The sequence below is a fragment of the Oxyura jamaicensis genome, chromosome 4, assembly GCF_011077185.1.
Source record: "Oxyura jamaicensis isolate SHBP4307 breed ruddy duck chromosome 4, BPBGC_Ojam_1.0, whole genome shotgun sequence".
Lineage (NCBI taxonomy): Eukaryota > Metazoa > Chordata > Aves > Anseriformes > Anatidae > Oxyura > Oxyura jamaicensis.
The window spans coordinates 64,570,066-64,584,535 of NC_048896.1; the positions used below are offsets into that span (position 1 = coordinate 64,570,066).

General features: G+C 50.4%; 1 protein-coding gene across 2 annotated transcripts in view; it reads left to right on the forward strand.

Moving 5' to 3' along the window:
- The first annotated feature begins 4,018 nt into the window (after nucleotides 1-4,018).
- The window catches only part of ARHGAP24 (Rho GTPase activating protein 24), a 175,780-nt gene continuing 165,328 nt past the window's right edge, over nucleotides 4,019-14,470 (forward strand). The window contains exon 1 of one of the 2 annotated variants that reach the window (XM_035323638.1): nucleotides 4,019-4,041. In XM_035323638.1, coding sequence (XP_035179529.1) covers nucleotides 4,035-4,041 — 7 coding nt within the window. In that variant the 5' untranslated portion in view covers nucleotides 4,019-4,034. Of the gene's footprint in view, nucleotides 4,042-5,058; nucleotides 5,207-14,470 lie in introns of those variants that run through there. The other variant, XM_035323637.1, reaches the window with a different exon arrangement.

Consider the following 14,470-nt stretch of genomic DNA (forward strand, 5'->3'; position numbering starts at 1 on the left):
TCTGCTGCTTAGTGAAAGAGGAGTTGCTCAGAGTTGGCGTCTGCGAGAACGAGGTGAGACAATGCAGACTGTAACTGTGCTGTTTGGTTCTGCCTAAAGCATTGGTGTGTTTTAAATGTATCTGCAAAATAAATCCTGACACTTAACAGCTTCCCTCTTGCTAGGTGCTTTGTCTTGTGCTCGTGTAGTGAATTTTTTGAATGTCAGGGTATAGTAACAGAGTACTCTGGTTGCAGTGGGTGTAGCCAGAATTATCTTCTCACCATGATTTTGTACTACAGTCTTTGTTTCTGGTCATTCTGCAGGTAGGATATTATCCTTTCTTACTCTGACTACTCAAAGAAATATTAAATGCCTCGTCTAAACAGAAAAAAAGATGATGAGCTTAAACAGACCAAAACCAATAATAGCAGTGTTAATGATACTAATTGGTCTCCTGACTTGTGGGCATTGTGCAGCTGGCTTCAACATTTTTTCAGATGCCGAGTACTGCACAGAAGCGTTTTTAACTGAGGGCACAATTTGTGACTAATGTATCTCCAGACTTGAAGATGCTAGTCTTAAAGCCAGAGACCAAATATTTTTAATGCAGAATGAAGTCATTAATGTTGACAATATGGCTTTCCTGGTAAACAAGCTGAATTCACTAAGGAGGTTAGACCTCCGTATTGTTACTTGATTTCTCATTGTCTTGATATAAACTAACACCACCTCTGAAATTTCAGCTGTGTAACTTTCGGTTTTGTTCAAAGCACAAAATATCTGCAGTTGTTGTCTCAGGCAGTGCAGACTGGAGATTTCTGTAATGAGCTTGAGCAAAGTGGAAAATGCCAAGCTGGGTTCCAGTTTCTCCATGCAAGCTACCTTGTTCTTTTAATGCCAGTACCTGAAAGTAGTTCTTACTGTGTGGGCCATTTGGGGAGAAACTGGCTGGCCCTTGGCTGTTAATAAATGTTCCCTGCTTCAAGTGTTCACCAAAGAAAGAGAGAGAAGAGCAGCAAACGAAACATGGTGATGGTGCTGGGGAAGCAAGCAGAGGTGGGGAGGATTGGAGCCGTGCTGTCTGCAGTCCGGTGCGTGCTGTGATGGCTGGCTCGAGCCCACCGGCAGCCCTGGGGTTCCTGCCTGCTGACGTCCCACGTCTACTGGATGTGGGATTTCTTTAAACTGAAACACTTTCAGGTTGAACATATGTGATACCAAAAATGAACTGTACAAAGGCTGTGCACCAAGCCATTTCTATTGTAACAGTCTGTTTTCATACCAGGCTGCTGCGGCTGCAAAATGGACAACTGAAGAGGTTTATGAAACATATGGCACCACAGAAGGGCTGCAGTATAGCTCTTAATTTTTAAAGGGAAGAAATCCTTTTTTTTTTTTTGCAGTGTCAGTGTTCATAGCAGGGACAGGCAAGGACACTCCTTACCCCTGGGGATTTCTGCTTGTAGGAAGATACCCTTCTTTCTGTTGTTATTTACAAAATAATAATAAAAAAAAGTGTATCACCAGGGGCTTTGCAAAGTGTTCATTGGCAGCTTAGGTAGACAGCCCATGAAAGGTGTAGATTTGAAGGTTTTATCCTATGTAGAAGGGAAGGTAAGTAAGGTGTTCAGTTGTAACATGTTTTGTCCGGTGTCCAGAATTGTTTTGGTCAGTTACTTTGAGCTCTGATTTGTATTAACTCAGCTTTCACTGTTGGAATGGCTGCAGTGGCAAGTTTTCCTTAACTTTACTCCTTCCTGTGTGCTACCACCCCTTGCAGGGATGCGTGTCCCTATGTCCTCTGCATCTGAACGAAGATACAGGGTCAGTCATCATTCTCCTGCCTGGCAAGCCCAAATGAAATTTGCTCTATGGCTGGGAAAACATGCCATGTTTATGTGAGTAAGGCCTAATTCCTAAGTAATCTTGGAGCGATATTGTAAGAACTTGAGGAAATCAAGACCAAGTGTCGTAAAATCCAATCTAATCTAGGATCCTGTCAGCAGCCTTGTGAAAGAGTCAAATCCCATACTTGCTGAGTGCTGAAAAAAAAATAGGTTTAAAGCTCTCTGTTAGTGTACCTCGTTGTTTCTGCATTTCTGCATGGCTCTGTCATGCCACAAATTGCCACTACATCTATTAAAGCCCTACCCAGCGGCTCCTGACAGCTTTCTGGTTCTGAGGGCTGTGTTAATAGGACTTGGCATGCACCCGGCAGGGGTCTCCATCGTTGGTTTCCTCAGCCAGATCATAGTTGAATCAGCTTCCTTTTGTGTGTCCAGTTTAACTTAATTTGTTATTCATAACGTTTTCGGTATGACTCTAGACTCAGCAATCTGGGCTTGAAGGAAGTAGATGAGACAAAATTGGGCTGATATTAAAGCACGAGTTCCCCGCTCGATAGCAACATCCAACCTAAACACTATGTTCATCTGAGCACTTATACCGAAAGGGGGAGGGAGGCGATGGAAAAGCTTTCTCGGGAAGACGGCATTATGGATCTCCCCTCTGCAGCGTGCGCATCTCGAGTCCCACGTTAGTGACATTTAACTGGACCGGAGGACAGAACGCGCAGATAGGAAGTGCTGTGTTGTTGTGTGCCCCTAAAAGCTGCAGCAGCAGCTCAGTTACCAAGAACAGGGGTGGAAAAAGTGGTAAGGCAGGGGAATGAGGAAATGTAGCGACTGGTGAGGAGGTGCAGGTGGCTCGGTGGCTGTGGGCTTTTGAGATTAAAAAAAGAAAAAAGAAATCCCTGCTGGACAGCGCAGTCCTGCTAGCTTGGATAGCTTTAAAGATGCACAAAGTTCTCCAGACACTCCTGATACCACCTGCATAGTGCTCAGTGCTGTCAAGTACAGGGAGGACCTTGCACTTCTCAGTCAGTTCTCAGAGGTGTCAGTTCTGGGTCCTGTCTCTAAGCACACCCGAAAAACCATGTGAGGCTGCAGAAGCAACTCGTCTTGCTGTGACTCGCTCTGCAGCCCGGTTTCCAAAAGCCCCGGCGCTGTGTGCACGTGGCTGCGGGCTTTCTGCTGTGCTCGAAAGGGGCTTTGCGTGCCCAGCCCTGTGGCCAGCAGCCCCGGCTGCCCTCCCACTCGCTTCCTGCCTGCTGCCGTGCCTAGCGAGTGCATTGTGCCGCTCTCCTCTCGCTTCGGTGGCTGGAAACTTCCCCGGGGTTACTTCTCTTCTGTGATAGCAGCACAGTAGCAGAACAGCCATTTCCTACAACCCAAACAAGAGGCCTTGTGTGCTGATGTGGCTGCTGTTCAAGTCAAGGGAAGGCGCGGATCGATGGAGACCAACGTTACACAAGTGTCCTACTGAGGTCTCTATGCAGCGTCAGTTACTGCAGTGCATAAAGCCCGGCTCCCACGTGGACAGGCACCTCATGGGAGCAGCCACCTTCCTTGATGGTGGCTGCTCCCTTGTGCTCAGCAGCTTGCACAGTTCTCACTTCTGGCTGCTCGCTCAGCCAAGCTAGGAGGGTGAGCAAAGTGCCTTCGGTATTCCCCTTCGTACACCAACACTGGGGCCGGCTGCTGTGTAGGAGGATCTTTGCCCTCACTGCAGCATTGCTGAGAGGCAGAGGCCAGCGTTGGGATTCACTCTGGGTAATCAGACACCTTCCTAGATGGTTTTTTGTTAGAAGCAGAAGCTGCTCCATTGCAGTGGCATTCCTGCTGTGAGCTGTAGCTTAGTGTGAGTTCGAGTATGTAAATGTTCTTCATCCCTCATCCATTTAAAAACTTCGTAGTCTGTGGAATCTGTTGGAAAACTGGTTGCCTTCAGAAGGCTGTGACTCGCTGGAGTAGCAGGGATGTTTTAGTGCTGCTGTGCTGGGTGCAGCTGGAACCAGCAGACACAGAATTGCAAGAAATGGGCGATGGGAGGGGAGCCTGTGCGAGTGTCCCTGGGCCTGTCCGTGCTGCACGTGCAGCAGTGCTGAGTGCCGGGTCATGCAGAAAGACTTCTCTAGTTTATTCCACAAATCGGTCAGCTCCAGTCATCGGAACCCCAGCCTGATGTGAGAGTGGCAGCGCTTGGTCACGAGGATGCACAGTGTGTGGAGCCCCGCTTAGGCTCGAAGGGGTGACGTTGTGCTGCATCAAAGTACTAGTATTAGGAAATTTTTCTTTGGACTTCATTGCAGTGTAGTGTTAGAAACTTGGTGTCCTGAAGGGGATTTGAAGGAAGAGACCTGTCACCAGCCTGCTGTGGGCTCTTTGTCTCCACAAGGGACGGTGAGGGTTTGCCAGCGGGGCCCTGCTCCCACCTGGAGTGGTGCAGCGGGCTGTGATGTGCTGGGCTGGCCAAGGCCACGCATCCTCTATCTTCTTCCCGAGCACGGGGAGGAGGGCAGCACGCTCTCATGCTCACTGATGCACGTGGGAGCAGAGAAGAGTGGTGTCATTCACTGCTCCCGAAACCCAGATACTGCTGGGGTTTCCTTCCAAATTCCCGTTAGGATTTTGAGTTTGCAACCGAGTCAGGCTTGCAGAGGTGGCGCGAGGTCCCACGGAGACCGGCGGAGGTCTGCAGGGGATCACTCTCCCTGTTCTCCAGCAGGCAGGGCTGCGGGCTGGGAGTCAGGGCCACGAAAACGGGTTCCGCTGACTGGAGAGGCATTGCGGGCAGAACATAAACCACACACACACACACACACACACACACACACAAACCAAACTGGGGGAGGGAAGGGAAAAAAATTGCGTTGGGTCACAGGGCGTTTCGGTGTCAGCTGCTTGCTGTGCAACAGGAGGGGAGCCCCTTGGAGCAGGCCGGGCGGCAGCGGTAAGTGGCGCTGGGCACGGCCGAGCCGCGCTGCCCGAGGCTCCGGCCGCCACGCGTGGGGAGGGAGCCGGGAGCCGGGATCCTCCCCGCACGGCAGCCGCGGCGCTGCTCCGGAGCCGCCAATGAAATCCGAAACCCGGGGCTGCGTCTGAGGGCTGGCCCTGGGAGGCCGCTCCAGCCCCCCGACCCTATATTTACGCACCCAGCCGCTCGGAGCCGCGCTTCCCAACTTGTCGGGGCGCTGCTGGTGCGCCGGCCGGGAGTTGGCTGCGAGTTGGGGCTGCGTGCGCCCGGATCCGCCGGGTGCTGCCGGGAGGGGGAAGGAAAAGCAGCCCGGAGCGCGGGCGAGCTAAAACAAGCTGTCGCTGCTTCCCCGTCCGTCCCGAGAAGCCACCGCGTTGATGGGTGAGAGCATCGACCCCGCCGGCGGAAGGTAGGAAGGAGTCCTTGCCCGGGGAGCGCCGGGCGCTGCGGCCGGGAGCGGGGACGTGGCTCGGCGCTGCCGCGGGGCTCGCCGGCAGCAGGGCACGGTCGTGGCCAGCCCGCCGGGCTGCTTGGCCCCGAGGGGTGGCTGTGCGGGCAGCCCGAGCCTGGCTGCGTGCTGCTCTGCCTCGAGCACATCCACATCCAGCAGCGTGCCTCTCGGTTGGGCTCGGGGTACGGGCGTGATCCGACGACTCGTGGCTTAAATGGCAATAAAAGCCCTTTGTGCTTTCTGCAATGCCCACGTTAATGTTCATCTTGGGATTCGTGCTGGTTGTCTTAACATCTTCTTTTCTTCTCCAGAACTGCCTGTAGCAGGCTTTCAGACATAACATGCCCACTGGGACAGGCTTCACAATAAGCACTTTGATTTTAATCACCAAAGAGTTAGGCAATCTTCAGTGCATTTGGGAGTTACTGGGCGGATTTCTTTTTAAGATAAGGCAGTAGTCATCCTTATTTTCCTCATCATTTGGGCTTGCAGGGAATATTTATCTGTCTATATTTGTTCCAGTAACATGCAGGCAGTTGTCAACGGGGGTGGGGACTGGGTGAGTAAATAAATCATGTCCAGTGTTAGAGACATTGCACAATAGGTAAGCGCAATAAACTGCGGGGTCTTTTTTAGGTAGGTGTCCTTGTCCTGCAGAGGGAGAAGTAAGAAACCAAATTAATTCCCTGTGTAAGCGGAGTGACTGTAATACTTGGAGTTTGCCTAACGTGAATCTGAATTGTGTTTGTGTTAAGAAGCGTGGTTGCTGGGAGAAGACAGTAACTCTGAGACACCAGCTGTCACCAAGATGCTGCTAGGTTGGGTGTTTGTGCAGGGGAGCAGATCTGTACCTGTAAGGGGATGGTGTCTTCCTGTGCATTTGGGGGGAAAGGTTTCCCCTTGAGCTAAGAGTTAAGGGAGGGTGTTGTGGCTATGCAGGGGGCAAAGCATCCCGTCGCAGCCAAAATCGGTTTAGTACCATGTTGTACTCGCGGGAGGTGCACAGAAGTATGAGCAGAGAGAAAGACAGAGTGAAGTTTGATCTCCAGTCCCTGTGAAAGTCTTGTGCTCTGGCAAGTTCTGTTGTTGCAAAAGGCATCCTTCAGTATGTGATACAGTGGCTTGAGTTAAAAATAAATGTGCTTAGAACTTAATGTCTCTTCATGCACGATGCCTAAAGTTTTGTCTGCCTCTTGTTTGGTTTGTGGTCTTGTCTCCCAGCTGCTTTTTTCTTTGCATGGTCTTTTCTTGGCTTTCATTCCCTGCTAAGATAAGGAGAGTTAGCTCTGGAACAGTGTGCCCACACACACAGCCAAACTTCGGCTGCCTTGTGGCTGAGCAGGCTGCGTGTTCGCTGTCAGACATAAAGGAAAGGACAAGACATCACAAACTCCAAGACAAGGAACACGGTGAAGGAAAGCTTCGGGTGTAGGAATGCTGTTTACTGTCTGGTAGGTGGCTTCTGTGACGCTGCGGACTCCAGGCAGAACAGGTGGCTGATACTCTTGGACTGCGAGGAAACAGATTTCTGTAGAGTTTGTTACTCCCCTGTCAGTTTGGGCAGGAATGGAAATAGGAGGTGGCTGGTGGTGCGAGGAGCTGCGTGCCCAGAGACCTGTTCCTGTCCTGCAGCCTCTTGCACGTGCCCTTGCTCTTCCCTTCTGCTCAACAATTTTGCTGCTTCCTTTTGGGTGGTCGAAGTGTGGATGGTAAGAACCAGAGAGAAGCTGTACGTTAATTTTGTATTGAATGGACTGCAGGTAGAAAATGAACCACAGGAGTCCTTGACTAGCTCCCGTTAAAAGCTAGGCAACTTCTTCCAAAAAGAGATGGTTTTGCTAACAGAAAGTCACTTGAGACTCTCAACCCAGCATTCTGCAGTATACTCGCTCGGTGTAGTTATCAGTCTGAAAGTATGTGCTTTACCGCTTGCTTTATCTGTTTGTCGTTAGCTACCTGCTTTGTTAGCTCTGGTGCTTATTAGTCCTTTGTATGTTCAATAGCCTTCTTCTTTCAAGTTTCTGCTTCATCTGAGCTGCTGCCTTGCTCTTGGCCTTTGTTTTTTGTAGAAGTGAAAATCCCAGATCCTTCTTTATGTTTGGAGGTCGTTTATTCCACTCCTGAAGCGGTTTCCAGTTGCCTGCCACGCTCCTCAGTGTTTGAATACCTGCACTGGAGGTAGCCCTTGAGGTGCAGTCCCGTCGAATCCAGAGACGTAACAACCTTTATATTGCAATTTTCTCTCTCCTCGTTAAATTGCCTTGCAATGGCACAAGTCAGGGGGCGGCTGTGTTGAGCAGGGCCCCTGGCTGATGTTGCAGGAGGATGCTCTCAGGTGCTGTCAGCTCTTGGCAGCCCGTGCGATGTTGAGCCAGAAGGCGCCGGCTGGTGCCCAGACAGCCGTCTGTCCGTCGCCTTTCCTGTTCACAACTAACCGCTTCCCTGGTGCTCGTCACCTGCACAGGTCTTCAGCCACCGTCTTATTTTTGCTTTTAAGCCGTTGGCTGAGCAGCAAAATAAGGTATTTCCCCTGAGAGCAGAAACCACCTGCACCAGGAAGGTTCTTCATTTGCAGGCACGCTCTGTGACTGAGCTGTTAACTGTTGATTTCGCGCTGTCTGCTGGGCCCAGCTTGTGTCCTGTTGGCCTGCTGGACCAAACCAGGGGCCTCCGGGGAGCCCACGAGCACCCCGCTTTCAGCTGCAAACAACTCGTGCTGGTTCTTGCAGCCCTGCTTTGTTCTGAGGGGCTTGTGTGCTCCGCGGCCCACCAAGACAAACCTGTGTTGAATGCTTATGGAGCTTTTTGTCATGAAATACCTTCTAGTCTCTTATGTTTAGGTCCGTGCAGTAACATATGATATCAGTTATGAGCAGTACCTCTTTAGAAACGACGTGTTTCATGCCTGTTGCTTCCAAGAACTAAGCAGTTAATTCCCGTCCTTTTCCTACAGGTGCCTATGGTTTTAGAGCAGCTCCAAGTTGTACCTGGCTTGGTGTTCTTTGCCTGCCACACTGAACAGCCATTATGTGTAAAAAAAGTCAGAATGCAAGGAAAAGTGAAGTAGGGCCGCGTGCGTTACCAAGGGGGATGGGAAGGCCGTGATTCTCTGCCAGGACAAGAACACCAGGGTGTATCTGAAGGCAGTGGTGGGGCGTTCGAAACAAATGAAGGGAGGTGGGGCTGCACACAAGTCAGATGGAAATAAGGTCTAATTAAGATGCACAGATGCTTCCTGGAAAATGTTGTGGTTAGTAGAGGGAAAACCCAGGTTTCAGGGGTAGCTTGCTGAGAGTGACGTTCTGTGCTTGTGTTATTTCTGCTTGGCCCCCAGGCCCCATCAGAGATGGCACGCTGGGCTGCAGAGACGACTGCTGTCCCCTCCTAGGCGCCCGTTTGCTCTGTCACGATCCTGTTTTGTCTGGATGTTACTTAACTAGGGGGAAAAAATAACCTGGTATTCTGTTTGGTGCTTGATGGAAGGAAACTGAAGGACCACAGCAGACCGTTGCGTGCCTTGCTTCAGTCAGAGCTGCGTGGACATCAGGCTGGGTAAGAACTGGTGTTGGTGGGCATGCTGGGATGGCCGTTTGCACTTGTGATTTGTGAAGGTTGCAGCCTTGTTTGGGGGATGAGTGCTTAGAAAGTGAATCCCACAAGTGAGTCCTGTGTGCTGGGGCGGAGCAGAGCCTGGAAGCCTGCTGCAGGTTCCTCAGGTAGGCAGTTCTTCTCTGTGTGCCCTGCTGGCACCTTGGTTGGGTGTCCCAGCGGGAAATGAAGAAGCTGAAGCGCTCTGCACGCCAGCACCCAGGAAAGGAGAGCACTGCAGACAGTCAGGCACGGCTTTGTGTGTGTGAGGCCACTGCTGTGTTGCTGGAGCAAGAAACGTGCTGCAGAGGCTGCAGATGAGATTTGCTTCTCATTCTTCAACTCTTACTCCGTGGATCAGCTGGATGTGGGTACAGCTTGCGGCAGCTGAAGTGGCTCATAATTCTTTCAGTATTTTGAGGTAATTCCAAGATCTTCTTGGTACCATGACTATATTTAGGACTGGCTACTTGAGTCAAATATTACTGTAATGGAGCACTTTACCTGCTCGGGCTGGGAATGGGGAATTGCAGTTATCAATTACCAGAGTTACCAGAGCACAGTGTGAAGCTTCTCCGTCCTGTGTCCTCTTGGAGCATACCAGACAGAGGAGGAGGTAAATGCAGACATACCAAGGAGATGAAGGCAAACTTGTGAAAGCTATTTTTTTTTTTTTTTTACCGATACCGTTGCTCAGTTATCGAAGTATTGTCTTGGGAAGTGCTGTGCCATTTGTGGACTTGGTGGTATTGTTCTGCATGAGATGATGAAGGACATAGCTGTACTGTACATCTGTCTAGTTATCAGCTCCCTGGCCCAGTGTTTGGCTGTTCAGGAAAGCTGGAGTGAGCAGCGTGCTTGTTGTGTGTAAGCTTTTTTATTTTGGAGCTCCCAGACGCTTCCTTCAAGGCTTTGGGTGTCCAGTGGCGCTCTGTGCCGGTCAGCCTGTGCGTGCGTCTGCTCCGGGGGCTGCGTGAGAAGCTTTCACCTCCCAGCCGCAGCTGAGATCAGAATTGCAGGTCCCAAGTGTGGGTAGTTGCTGCTAAGCGGTCTTGCAAAATGCAGTGAGAAGTCCTGCAGGCTGGAAAGAAGCTCTGTCTCTGGCACTTGCAATATTTGTGCAGCTGCTCCCACATTTTTTTATTTTTTTTTAATTTAAGTTTTAAGCAGCAAGCAAAATTAGGGAGAGGTGTTAGCTGACTTGTCTGGAGAAAGAAAACTTGCTGTGCCTTTTTGTTTGGACATAGTGACACACCTCATTTTTTTTAAGGGCTGTGAGTCCTTCCTCAGGTTTGCAAGTTAAAAGCCTGCTTAGGTTTTGTGTTTAAGCAGAGCTAAAGGTGATCTGCTGCCATTAATGTTTGCAGATGGGCTTTGTGTTACTGTACTCCCTGTAGTAATCTGGGAGCTTAATCAGCAGCATTGCTGGAGCCTGAGGTGTTTTGATCCCAGTAACTTTTGATGTAAATTTTGTGGAGTTGAGAAGTGAATGGTAGAAGTCCTGGTCAAAAAGCTTAATCTGACAAGTTCTGCCCTGTGGCCAAAAAGGAAATTTCAGAAAGAAATCATAGCAGCAACACCACCTGCTAGTCACTAACTGGTTGCAAGACTGGGGATTAACTTTGTTCATATGGATGGTGAAATATTCACCGTCTGCTGTAAGACGGTCTTGTTTGCAGTGCCATTTGCTGCTTTTTTTTAATTAAAAATAAAGCATGCATATAACTCTGTTACATGGCAGTCTGAAGCCTTGAAGGTTCAATTTTAAATACAGTTGAGGTAAAAGTACCTCAAAAGGTGATGAAATAACTTTGAATTATTAAGTTATTAGCATGGAAAAGGATTTTGAGCTTTTATGAAACTTTTCCTTGTTCCTGCCGTATTTGAGGAGCTTTAAGCCCAAACCTTTGAAATAGTTTGATGCAAGAAATGTAAGCTCGCTTTGGTTTCTAGCTGCCCTGGATTTAGATGGAGGAAAAAAGCTTGAGAACTTGAACCCTGATTTTTTTTTTTTAATTATTTTTTTTTAATAAAAAAAGGCAAATGAGGAGCGATAATCAAAACCATGTCGTTTCAAGTGAGCTGAATGGCTTCTATGCTTGCACTCGGAGCAGGAGCCCAATTCAGAGGAGATGGCTGTAAAATAGGAAGGAAACAAGTTGGACATCTATAAGACTGGTTCTTTGTACCAGAAGCTCTTCCTCCCGAGGCAGCACAGCAGTGCTCACGTTGGAGACCCTTAAATTCATCCTCCAGGAACATATAAGAAAGGATAGTTAACATACATTTGTGTAGAGATTTATGACTTCATGCTAGCAGGCTTTCTTAGGGTGGGCTTTTCTCCCAGGTGACACAACTGAAAATGCTGCCGGAGGCTGGAAGAGGGCACTGCTGAAAGTCATGGCTTTAAATAACCGACACTTGAGGAGAAGACCATAGATCTGGTGGTAAGCAGAAGAGACCAGGTGCCTTTGGGTTGCTTTCTCCTCTGCATGAGCTGCTAGGAGTGTGGTGAGATGCTTCAGCCTCTGCTCACAGGAGGGAATTGCAGCCAGTGGGTGCGAGAGGGCAGCTTTCATCTCTGTTCGTAAAGGCACCGGGTGGCTCGACGTGCTGCAGGGAGACAACTGCGTTAGGGATAAGGCAGGGTACCTGTCTGTGTACCCTCCCTGAGCAAAGTGGGATGCCAAAGAACTCCTCTAGCAGGGAGGATCTCCTGGGCAGCCTTGGAGTGCTGGGCTGGGGTGCAGGGGGCTGCTGACACAGCTGCTTGGTGGTGCTTTTGCACTCCTGGGAAGTAACTGCGTGGCCAGCTCCTGCAAGGCTCCAGGAGCCGTGGCTCTTGGCCGCCGCCAGGAAAGGGCTAAAGCAGCCTGCTGAGCACGCACCACACGGCACGCTCGGTGTCAAGACTCGTTATCACGTAAGGAGATTAAGCCTTGGCGCAGCAGTGCCCTGCCGTGGTGGCCAGGGAAGCTGGGCATGGGGTGATCCTCTGCCAGCGTCAGCAAAGGAGCTGTAAATGCTGAGACCGCCGGCAGACGTTTGCGTGTTGTTTGGTGTTGTCGCTCCCAGGATGCTGCTTCGGAGGGCTTCATCGCCCAGCGTGAGCAGGAGGGCTCTGAAACGTGAGTTTGACCACGCTGTTATTTTCTTAGGGAGGGACAGAAGAGGGTGCTTAGCCAGAAGGATGCATTGGTTACTGTTACTCTGCGTGTGTCTGTGCAGTAAATAACCTGCAACTTGTGTCCCGTGAGTAGTGACCAATTGCTGTGCCATGCCTAGTGGGAGTACCCAGTAAGGGAGATCACACTGAGTGCTGAGGGAGTCCAGGACAAGGAAATGCTAGCAAAAAGGTCAGGCTACTACCGTGGCAGGAGAAAAAACAGAGTAATGGGCTGCAAGCAGTGCTGCTGAGGGATTTTGTAGACAAGCTTTGTGGCGCTCCAGTCCCTTTTCTGAGGTTCTGAATAGCAGGCAGGAGTCAGGGAGGCACTGCCACGGGCAGGAAGGGCAGACAGGGAGTAGCTCCAGTTGCTCTGGCAGACCGATGGTCTGATGAGTGCTGCTGGACGGCTCCCTTGTAGCCAGAGCAATTGGGTTGTGTTGACAGATGGGAAAGGAGAGGAAGGAGAAGCTTATTATTTCTCAAATGGTTGGATGGATTCTATTTATTTATTTATTTATTTATTACCTGGGAGTTGATTAAAAGCTCTCACCTGGCAGTTAGCTCTGTGTCAGATGTCCTTACTGCCTTGTGACCTGGAGGCACCCTGGGTTTCAGCCCTGAAAGCAGAGACGTGCACCTCCAGCCTGGCCAGGGTGGGCAGCGGGGCTCTGGTGCCTGGGGAGCGTGCTTCCTGGGGGTGATGCTGCTCGCAGCACGCCTTCGCCGCTGCAATTCCCGTCACCCGAGCTGAAAGGGTGAAAACACCTTGCTCTGGTAACTGCTCACCTTCGTGGCATTGCAAGGAGCGTCACTGGGAAGCAGAGGTGGCTGCTCATGGCTGCAGCAGCCTAGGCAGGTGGCTGGATTGGGTGCAGATGAAACAATGCTCAGTGCCTGGGGCATGTGCTGCTGCTCCACTGGGAGGGCGCTTGCAGCTGGCTGGGAGTGCTCTCCTCAGGCCAGAACTGATGCAGCATGACTGCCCAACATGGCTCTTGGGGCAGGGCAGGCGGCAACTGTGGTAGCTGTCCTAACATTTACCACACAAACGTTTTCTTCCTCCCTTCCTCCCTTCCAGTTCTGCATCATTGTTCTTGTTTTGTACTTCTTTCTTGGAGAAAAAGTGCATCTACACTTGCCTGCCCAGTGCTGTGGAGGGCAATGAGACGGAGTGGGTTTTCATTTGTATCGCAGTGTGAGGCTGTTCTTGCCTGTGATCTACCTTTTTGGGGTTGTAAGGAGCAAAGAGATGGCTGTGCTTGTGAAGAACCCGAGGGATCCTGGAGTTGCCTGGGAGGATGGAAACCAAATAATAAGCGCGTCCCAAATCCCTGTTTATGAGGACATCACGGACAGCTGGAGCCCGTGCTCGAATGCTGGCTGTGGTGTACCACCAGCACAGCGAAACGCACGGCTGCAGGCTTCGGGGTGCCTGCTTGGCGAATATTGAGTGTAGAACTGGTGGCAGCAAGGTCCTTTGCCAATCAGCGTGGAGTTAATGTCCGTGCCCAGAAGGAGGATGAAAACCTGAGCTCAGAAATGAGCTGGCAGCGCTGCTGGGCATCTGGGGAAAGGGGAAGCTCCGCTGTGTTTTCAGAAGCAGGCAGACGCACAGCTTTTGGGCATCTGGTAGAGATGACTAGCAACGAAAGGGCTCAAGTCTCACTGCAAAAATGAAGAGAGGAGTTATTGGAAATGAGAAATAAATCGGCACCAAATAGGCCTGTTCAACAAGCTGGCTTTATATTTACAAGCCGGGAGGCTTGAATGGCTCTTCTAGTTTTTCAGCCTGGATGCCTAGACACATCGCTTGGAAACTGATAAGAGCAAACAGTTTGTTCTGGGGCTCATGGAGAGTGGAACAAAAAGAAGCTGTTGTGTTTCTTGGCTAGCCCATCATGTGCACCATTTTTTGAGACGATTAAGGTAGGAAGAAGTAAAATGCTGTGGAAATCGTGACACGATCCTGCAATTTCTCCCCTCTTTAACCGGCCTATTAAACTTTTACAGAGCTCTTTAGAGAGTGCCTTGGAGTGGCAACTTGTGATATTTTTGGTGGTGCTGGAAGATCTCTTGAGAAAGAGACTGCGGTTTGGCTGAAAGCTTGTAGAAAATGTCCCGCTTCTGGCCAGGTCTTCATCAGGAGGGTGCTGCCCAGGCGGAAGGTGGCCGTCAGCTGTCCTGGGACGAAAGCACGTGGGCTGAAACTGCAGGTGGCTGGAGCGAACTGAACTTTGTGGAAACGACAGGGGTCTTGCTGACCCTGCTCAGTGCTAGTATGTTGTGTCATGCAGCGTCGTAAAACCAGCAGATTCTTGGGTTTAAATTGCCTTGACATGCAGAAGCAATACCAGTTTCCTGTTAAGCAGCATCTTTTGTTAAGGGATTTGGCATGCTGCTGCCTCCTGAGGATTGCTGTTTGAACTGCAAAGCTTGTGGAGCAGGGAACGGAGGTGCAGAAGGTG